This window comes from Panthera tigris, chromosome A1, assembly GCF_018350195.1.
Source record: "Panthera tigris isolate Pti1 chromosome A1, P.tigris_Pti1_mat1.1, whole genome shotgun sequence".
Lineage (NCBI taxonomy): Eukaryota > Metazoa > Chordata > Mammalia > Carnivora > Felidae > Panthera > Panthera tigris.
Window position 1 is genome coordinate 110,904,488 of NC_056660.1, and position 10,373 is coordinate 110,914,860.

Sequence of the window (10,373 nt, forward strand, 5' to 3'; positions counted from 1 at the left end):
CCCCCCAAAAAAAGAAATAGTTTTCTAGAATTAGTGTTAATGTTGTAGTTTTTGTGTTTTTGTGTTTTTGGCAAGTGATTTCATTGATCTATGACAAGGTCCTTTTAACTGCTGCTTTAGAGTAAGAACTGATCTAATTGCCACACAAGCAAATAACTTGTGATCAGTGTCAGTTGGATTAATATTTACTATTGAAGAAAATAACAATAAACTCTGTCAATAGCTCTGTCACCTTGGACAAGTCACTAACAGCCTTATCTGTAAAGTAAGAATATTGTTGCCTATAGAGGAGTAACTGAAATGATCCATGAGAAAGCATTTGTTAAGCTATAAAGCATTTGGATAAGTTTCAGTTTTAAAGTTAGAATTAATTATAACATGGTATTATTTAGTGTCATATTTTTCAGACCCTACTATCTGTTTGTCCCAACTTTGGAATATGTATTTTATGTCAGTGCTTTTTCATATTTATGGGTTTAACTCCATTCACAGAAGTCATCGGGAGATTCATGTATTTAAAAGACCTATCTGGGGCGCCTAGGTGGCTCAGTCAGTTAAGTGTCTGACGTCGGCTCAGGTCATGATCTTGAGGTTTGAGAATTTGAGCGCCACATTGGGTTCTGTGCTGATAGCACGGAGCCTGCTTCAGATCTTCTGCCCCCCTTTCTCTCTGCCCCTCCCCTGTTGCGCTCTCTCTCAAAAATAAATAAACATTAAAAAAGATAAAAGATAATATCTCTCAGAATTAATGCTGGGATAAGCTCTAGCTTTCAGGCTTTAAATAAAATTACTGCTCTGGTTGATTAGGCATTTTAGGTAATGAAGAGATAAGAAATTGGGGCACCTGGGTGGCACAATTAAAAAAAAAAAGAAAAAACATTGACAAAAAAAGAAATTTTCATATTTGTAATAACTCCTGAATGAATCAATTAATTCTAGATGCCATAATAAAATGAAGAGAGGAGTTAGGATGTTCTTCTGGATCAGGGCTCAATAAAGTGTGCTGAAGAGGGCCTGCCACCTGTTCTTGTTTTACTGGAACATAGCTATGTCCATTCACTTATGTATGGTCTGTGGCTACTTAGTGGAACATTGGTAGGGTTGTGTATTGCAAAAGAGACCAAATGACCTGCAAGCCAAAAGTATTTATTGTCTGACCCTTTAAGAAGTTTGTGTACCCCTAGGGGAGCCTGGGTGCTCAGTCAGTTAAGCATCCAATTCAGCTCAGGTCATGATCTCACGGTTTGTGAGTTAAAGCCCCACATCAGACTCTGTGCTGACAGCTCAGAACCTGGAGCCTGCTTTGGATTCTGTGTGTACCTCTCTCTCTGCCCCTCCCCAGTTTAGACTCTGTCTCTCTCTCTCAAAAAATAAACAAACATTAAAAAAAGTTTGCGGAATCAGAAAAGACCCCAAATAGCAAAAACAATCTTCGAAAAGAAAACCAAAGCAGGAAGCATCACAATCCCGGACTTCAAGCTGTATTAGAAAGCTGTAATCATCAAGACAGTATGGTACTGGCACAAAAACAGACCCTCAGATCAATGGAACAGAATAGAGAACCCAGAAATGGACCCACAAACGTATGGCCAACTCATCTTTGACAAAGCAGGAAAGAATATCCAATGGAATAAAGACAGTCTCTTCAGCAAGTGGTGCTGGGAAAACTGGACAGCGACATGCAGAAAAATGAACCTGGGCCATTTCCTTACACCATACACAAAAATAAACTCAAAATGGATTAAAGAACTAAATGTAAGGCAGGAAGCCATCAAAATCCTCGAGGAGAAAGCAGGCAAAAACCTCTTTGACCTCGGCCTCAGCAACTTCTTACTCAACACATCTCTGGAGGCAAGGGAAACAAAAGCAAACATGAACTATTGGGACCTCATCAAAATAAAAAGCTCCTACACCACAAAGGAAACAACCAGCAAAACGAAAAAGCAACTGACGGAATGGGAAAAGATATTTGCAAACAACATTATTAGATAAAGGGTTAGTATCCAACATCCGTAAAGAACTTCTCAAACTCAACACCCAAAAAACAAATAATCGAGTGAAGAAATGGGCAAAAGACATGAATAGACACTTCTCCAAAGAAGACATCCAGATGGCCAACCGACACGTGAAAAAATGCTCAACATCACTCATCATTTTGAAATACAAATCAAAACCACAATGAGATACCACCTCACACCTGTCAGAATGGCTAACATCAACAACTCAGGCAACAACAGATGTTGGCGAGGATGAGGAGAAAGAGGATCTCTTTGCATTGTTGGTGGCAATGCAAGCCGATGCAGCCACTCTGGAAAACAGTATGGAGTTTCCTCAAAAAATTAAAATTAGAACTATGCTACAACCTAGCAATTGCACTACTAGGTATGTATCCAAGAGATACAGGTATGCTGTTTCGAAGGGGCACATGCACCCCAAGGTTTATAGCAGCACTATCGACAATAGCCAAAGTATGGAAAGATCCCAAATGTCCATGGATGGATGAATGGATAAAGAAGATGTGGTATATCTATACAATGGAGTATTACTCGGCAATCAAAAAGAATGAAATCTTGCCATTTGCAACTACGTGGATGGAACTAGAGGGTATTATGCTAAGCAAAATTAGAGAAAGACAACTATCATATGACTTCACTCATATGAAGACTTTAAGAGACAAAACAGATGAACATAAGGGAAGGGAAGCAAAAATAATATAAAAACAGGGAGGGGGACAAAACATAAAAGATTCTTAAATATGGACAACAAACAGAGGGCTAATGGAGGGGTTGTGGGAGGGGGGATGGGCTAAATGGATAAGGGGCATTAAGGAATCTCCTGAAATCATTGTTGCACTATATGCTAACTCACTTGGATGTAAATTTTAAAAAAATAAATGAGAATACAAAAAAGAAAAAAAAAAGTTTGCCTAGCTCCTACTAGAAAATTGTGGTATACACACTCCCAGACCCCTTCCCTGAGACTTCCTAAATCAATATGTGCCGTTCAGCACAGGTGATTCATATACATGATAAACTTTGAGATGCATTAGATATATGACTCAAGTAAACTGTATATTGCTGATTTTTGTTTAATAGACAGACCTTCCGGAGCTTGATACACCAGAATCTGCCAGAATAATAGCATTCATCTCTTGGCTTAGAGAGCAGAGACCATTTTTCCCCATACTTTATGTGATAAGGTAAGTTGAATTTTTCATTTACTAATAGTGAAACAATGTGTTTAGCTTTGCAAGGACCTGTCTTGAATCATAGTTAAATGTGACCTATTGCTTATGCAAACCCTTTAGAAAAGAAAAAGAATTTTCAATAAATATTACTAAATTATGCTTTATATCCAGTTACTAGTAAAAGTATGTTAAGAGGCACCTGGGTGTTTCAGTTGGTTAAGTTGGTTAAGTGTCTGACTTCAGCTCAGGTCACGATCTTAGGACCTGAATCCTGAGCTCAGGCTCGTGCGTTCGAGCCCCACATTGGGCTCTCTGCCCCTCCCCCACTCGTGCTCTCTTTAAAATAAATATATTTTTTTTAAAAAGTATGTTAAAAGCCTCACGACAAATCCACTGTTTATTTTACTATTACATTTTATCTAATGTATATATTTTTGTCTTTTATTCCTAAGGGATGAGAGTCCAATGAAAGCAAACTTCCTTCAAAACATGGTAGAAGACAGAACAGAATCTGCATTATCATATTATGAATTCCTCTTGCATATACAACAACAAGTAAATAAATGAACAAATGAAGATATTTGACTTATTTTTAAGGAAATTCATGATAATGCCGAACACCTGAGAATGTGTAATACCTTCCTTTTCTATTAGGTTTGTGGACTAATGTGATGATTATATGTTCTCACTGTGATTTCAACCAACTATAGCAAAATAAAGGACCACAGCAGAGAATCAAACATGCAACTCTGAAATACTGTATTTTTCAAATCAAAATATATCTACGTATATTTGATTGGATACTTTTTTCCTTTGCTGCCAATAATGTTTGAGTTGTTGTGGATTGAAATAAGATGAGACAATATTGCAGAGGTAAAGTAAATTTTGTAAAATAAAGACTTCTGTGTTTCAAATACATTTTTCTCATTTTTTCCTGAAATTTTGGCTGCTACATTTAAAATTTCACAAGACTAAGTGTTGCAGGGACATTATAAATCCATTGATAATGATCTTTTTAACATCAAAAAAATTTTTCAGAAGTAAATACTACATAGAACTAGAACCCATCCCCACACCTGTTTTGTTTTGTTTTGTTTTTAAAGAAAGAAAAAGGATCATCATGTTAAGTAAAACTAGAGTGAACTAACTCCAGTCTAGTTTGAGAAAAAAATATGAAATAATACAGTCAGGCTTTAAAATCTGTCAGTATTCTCTATGCTTGAAGAACAAAGTCACTTTGAAGTGAAATCTATAATTAAGTGGTTTTCCGATTTGACTGCAGAAGACTTGGGTGGACACACTATCCTATTCTGCAGTGAAAAGAATCAGCTGTCTTCATAAATACACTGAAACTGACAATGATAATAGGGAGATGAGAAACTTTGGTTGTCTTGACCCTTTAAGTAGGCTTTGTTTGGTACATTTCTGCTCTGATGTATAATAGAAGTGTTATATTGGTGAAATGATGAATTAAAAGAAATTAAAGGTTTTTAAAAATTCTGTCTCAAATGCTTAAGTAACATTTTTCTAAGGAGTTTAATTAAATTGGAAGCCGCTCGTAAGATATTTATTCTTGGATATTAAAACTTATTAAAAGCATGAATGCTGCTGTTTGATTTGGTGGATATTAAGATTACACAAATTCACTACATTGAAGTTATGGTAGAAACTTGATTTCTCAACATGCTCAAGAGACTGCTTTTTTGATTGAGCCAGAGAAATATTATAGTCAAAACCATTAACTGAATTTTGTTTACAAATAGGTAAATTATACATTTGTATATTTAAAGTGCTGTGATAGGATGTCTTTAAAAGATTTGGCCCATTTTTCACTGATTCACCTTGTCTTGTATGAACCTCTTAAAGTAAAAGTTCTTCATGTGTAATACTTGATGAAAAGATTTTTGTTTCTTTGTTTTAATGGGTTATAAAAATGTGTTTACAATCTTGGTCTCATGATCACCAATGAAATAGTAACTTTCAGGTTTACATCAGTATGAGCTGACTTTAACTCAGTTAAAGGGATAGGGAAGAAGCAGGTCCCCATTAGAGTATATACTACGGCTTGCCTGCTGGATCAGAGTAATTGGGTTTTATAAAAATATCCTCTCCCTTAAGCAGTATTAAGGTTTATCTTCAATATGCAAGTGGTACATTGAACTGGAAATTTTCTTAAAAACTGCTTCATGTATTAGGAAGCAAGTGTCATGTTGTAGCAAATTATGATAAATTTATATTTTCCCCTCTTTTCAAGAAACAGAGTCATCCTTGTGCACTGATGTTTCTTAAAATAACTAAAATTCTCTTCTTAATGTGAATTGTAAATGTTGATATTTGTAGGTCCTTTCCTAAGAGTAGTGAAGAATCTTCCAGAGGGAAAAGTTTGTGCTTCTAGGGACAGTAATCTTCCTTGTGCCTCACTTCATCCCTAAGTGGGTATGACTTCTTATTGCCACATGCTTTGTTAGTATATTTCACAAATTTACTTTTTAAATTTTACTTTAAAAATTATTTTAGATAGTGTGTAATATGTGCAATCCAGAATAATTTTATAATAGGCAGGTCATAAAAACATAACTTTAGTTAAGATTCACAATATTTGTTCTCTGGATAATGAGGGAATGAATGAGCCTTTTGGAGATATTGATATTAAGCAATTATTTTTTGCTGTACTGAATGTGTTTGACTTTTTTTTTTTTTTGGCAGTAGAGCAGTACCTGCTATCTCATCTTGTATTACTTTTTGATGTAAAGCAACTAATATTTACACTATGCCATATTTTTTTTATTGTAGTTGTAAATTATGAAAGATCCTTGAATTTTCTACAGATCTACAACTACTAAAGTAACAGACAAGGGCAATCTTGGTATTTAAATCTGAGCATGGCAATTCTACCACAAAAAGTACTCTATTTTTCTAATTTCTAGGATTTTTAAAATAACATTTCTGTACGTGACATACTAATATTCGCTCAAGCTGTACCATTTTAGTTTGCATATATTTCATTGTTTTAATTTAATGTAATGTATTGAGTCTAACAGACTGTTTTTACAATAATTAGAATTAAAGATTTATTTCTTCTAATTAAAGATGCATAACAGCTATTATCTAGGGGACCATCAAATGTGATTTCAAGATTTTGTTAACTATTTCAAATAAAATCCTTCTATAGAAATTTTAATTTTGTAAAGTAGTGTATAATATTGTAACATTAAATTCTTGTTCTCAAATTCACATATGTATTGATCTTCAATGTGCTGTGTTAAATCTTGCATCTCTTAAATATTAGAGACAAGATTTGTCTTCCTTTTTACAGTTTGTAATTTTCACTGTTTTATTCCTGTAAAAAAAAAAAAGTCATTTGTAACCCATGCAAATAATCATTTGAAATGTGCTAACTTATCAATTTGGCTATTCAATAAAGTTATTGAAAAAGCTTATATATAGTGACTCGTCATTTAAAGGGATATGGATAACTTGCCAGTTACTGAATTGTGTTATGTTGTACCCCCAAGTCATTGGAAGGCTATGGCTGAAAGTGGTTTGAATCTAATCTGGTGTTACAGTGGTCATAAGCCAGGGGCAGCCAACAGGTGTCTCAGTTGGTTAAGTGACCAACCTCAGCTCAGGTCGTGAGAGCCTGGAGCCTGTTTCCAATTCTGTGTCCCACTCTATTTCTGCCCCTCCCCTGCTTGCTCTGTCTCTGTCTCTCTCAAAAATAAATAAAAACTAAAAAAGAAATTATAGAGTGGTCATAAACTTAATTCTTTTTTTTTTTTAACGTTTATTTATTTTTTTTGAGACAGAGAGAGACAGAGCATGAACGGGGGAGGGTCAGAGAGAGAGGGAGACACAGAATCTGAAACAGGCTCCAGGCTCTGAGCTGTCAGCACAGAGCCCGACGCGGGGCTCAAACTCACGGAGTGCAAGATCATGACCTGAGCCGAAGTTGGCTGCTCAACCAACTGAGCCACCCAGGCGCCCCATAAGCTTAATTCTTGATGCTCACTCTTCATAGATTTAAAGTTGGTGTTGTTTTTTTTTTTTAATTCTTGACAGGTTTCAAGTACTACTCCATTGACTTCTGGATCCTTTGGTTATCAGTAAAATGCCTACTGTCAGTCTAATTGTTACTTTGAAGATAATGTTAGCTTTCATGATTTTTCTTTTATCCTTAATATTCCTCAGTTTGGCTACTCTGAGTGTATTGTTTATCTTGCTAATTTTTCAGAGCACATTTTAATTTGAAAATCTTTGTATATCTTGATTTATGAAAAATTATCTATTTCTTTAATTGAGGTATGATTGACATATAAAGCTATTTTCTTTTAAAAATATGCTTGTCATTTTCTCTATTCTTTTTTACTTCAGAATTCATACAAGATGTATCTTTTCACTAATTCCTCTTTTGACTATGTCCAGGTTGGACTTTTCATCTCATCTCATGAATATTATATCTGCATACCTGTATTTCTCATTTCTAAGATTAATTTTTATTTATTTTTGGGACAGAGAGAGACAGAGCATGAACGGGGGAGGGGCAGAGAGAGAGGGAGACACAGAATCGGAAACAGGCTCCAGGCTCCGAGCCATCAGCCCAGAGCCTGACGCGGGGCTCGAACTCCCGGACCGCGAGATCGTGACCTGGCTGAAGTCGGACGCTTAACCGAGTGCGCCACCCAGGCGCCCCTAATTTTTTTAATACCCGTCTGGTTTTGGTTGGTTTCTCCCTGTTTTTGCTCAGTAACGTATTCAGACTGTTCTATAAAATTCTTTCTGGGGAAATTCGCAATTTTTTAAGTTTTAATTCCAGTTATTTAACATACAGTATAATATTAGTTTCAGGTGCACCATACAGTGATTCAACAATTACATACATCACCCAGTGCTCATCACAAGTGCCATCCTTTTCCTCCTCTTCCTCTTCTCCTCCTCCTCCTCTTTCTCTTCCTTTTTCTCCTTTTTTTTAAAAAAAGTATTTTTTATTAGTATTTTTTTAAGTAATCTCTGCCCCCAGTGTGGAGCTTCATCTCAAGACCCCAAGATCGAGAGTCCCATGTTCTTCCGACTGAGCCAGCCAGGTGCCCCTCAACAAGTGCACTCCTTGTCCCCATCACCTATTTCACCTATACCCTCACCCCCCACAAATTCCAATTTTTTATTTGGTTGGTAGAATTTATTTTTTTTCATTAATTCATGTATTTTGAGAGAGAGGGAGAGAGAGCAGAGGAGGAGCAAAAAGAGAGGGAGATAATCCGAAAAAGGTTCTGCACTATCAGCGCAGAGCCCAACATGGGGCTCAAACCTTCAAACTGTGAGATGGTGATCTGAGCCAAGATCGAGTTGGACATGTAACTGACTGAGCCACCCAGGTGCCCCTGGCTGGCAGAATTTAAATGTAGTATTTATTCATGTTTGTTAGAATTTGAGTTTGTAGGTTACTGGAGTGGGAGAATTTTTGTTTTTGTTTTAGCTTATCTCTGTTCAAGTTCTCCATCCCTTCCTGCCCATCTAAGGGGTTTTTTAGTTGAATTTTCTGGCCCCTTCCCCAAGACTAGGGGTCATGGTAGTGTCCTGCAATGATTTGGGGCTATCGCCCACCAGCAGTGGGAAGACTAGTTGTTGTCCTCTCTTCTGCTGAACTTAAAAGCTCAAGTTCAAGGCTATGTGGGTCAATAGCAAATGATATTTTGAATAATTTTTGGAGGGAAAGCTTACCTCAAGCAGTGAGTCCTGTTTGTCCCTATGTGTTTGTTATGTGGAGCACTTCCAGTGCTTTTTAGCCCATAGAATGTGCTACCGTTGCCTGCTCATGGACCTGCTGCCCAACAGGCCCAATGTTAGCTCTGCAATGTTGCATTTTGGTCTGCTGTTTCTCTTGTTTTTTTTTTTTTTTAATGTTTATTTATTTTTGACAGAGACAGAGACAGAATGCGAGTGGGTTAGGGGCAGAGAGAGAGGGAGACACAGAAGCAGAAGCAGGCTCCAGGCTCTGAGCTGTCAGCACAGAGCCCGACGCAGGGCTTGAACTCACGAGCTGTGAGATCATGACCTGAGCCGAAGTCGGACGCTCAACCGACTGAGCCACCCAGGTGCCCCTGTTTCTCTTGTTTTTGAGTCTAGTTATTTGTTTTTCTCCCTTGACATTTTTAGCTGTTATTTCTTTGTGGAGTAGAGAGGAGTCCAAGGATCAACTTACTGCCTAAATTTATCCCCCGGAAACTGAATTCCGGAAACTTATTCAGATAAAACTGAATAAGTTTTATCACTTATGACTCAATCTTTTCAGCTGTGTATCTACATTTTATCAATCAAGTATTATTAGTAGCCTGCCTAAACAATGCTTCTAGCATCAAATAAAAATTATACATAAGACTCATTGAAAATGGCATGTTTTGGGGCACTTGGGTGGCTCAGTCGGTTAAGCATCTGACTTCAGCTCAGGTCATGAACTCTCGGTGCTTGAGTTCGAGCCCCACACCGGGCTCTGTGCTGACAGCTCAGAGCCTGGAGCCTGCTTCAGATTCTGTGTCTCCCTCTCTGTTCCTCCCCCAGTCACACACACACAGACACACACACAGACACACACACACTCTCTCTCAAAAATAAATAAAGATTAAAAAAAATTTAAAAAAATGCCTTCTTTTGACACTTCCTCTAAAAGAAAAATTTCTGCAACTATTCACGTAAGTGTAATCTAGTGCTGTCAGTGCTAGATTTGTGGCAAAGTGGTAAGTTTTTTAAAGTTAATTTATGTATTGTGGGAGGAGGGGCAGAGAGAGGGAGAGACAGAGTCCCAAGCAGGCTCTTTGCTGTCAGCACAGAGCCCGACATGGGGCTGCAATCCACAAACACTGAAAAAAATCAAGGCAGACGCTTAACCCAGTCACCCAAAGCGCCCAAAATGGCAAAGTTTTAAAGAATCGATTTGCCCTTGCAAAGTCCATAGTGAGGGAGATAGAAATTAATATAAGACTCTTAAGTATGTGAGGCACCTGGGGGGCTCAGTCGGTTAAGTGTCCCACTCTTTTTTTTTTTAAACTTTTTTTTATTCATTTCTGAGAGAGAGGGCATGAAACAGGAGGGGCAGAGAGAGGGAGAAGGATCCAAAGGGGCTCTGCCCTGACAGCAGAGAGCCCAATGTGGGGCTTGAACTCATGAGGCATGAGATCATGACCTGAGCTGA

At 37.3% G+C, this 10,373-nt stretch overlaps 1 protein-coding gene across 3 annotated transcripts in view; it reads left to right on the forward strand.

The window, feature by feature from the left end:
• Positions 1 to 5,121, forward strand: part of SEC24A (SEC24 homolog A, COPII coat complex component) — a 98,580-nt gene extending 93,459 nt beyond the window's left edge. For all 3 annotated transcript variants that reach the window (XM_042984203.1, XM_007087736.3, XM_015540056.2), the window contains 2 exons: positions 3,096 to 3,199; positions 3,640 to 5,121. In XM_042984203.1, the coding sequence (XP_042840137.1) occupies positions 3,096 to 3,199; positions 3,640 to 3,754 (219 nt within the window). In that variant the 3' untranslated portion in view covers positions 3,755 to 5,121. The remainder of the gene's footprint in view (positions 1 to 3,095; positions 3,200 to 3,639) is intronic.
• Positions 5,122 to 10,373: the final 5,252 nt, after the last annotated feature.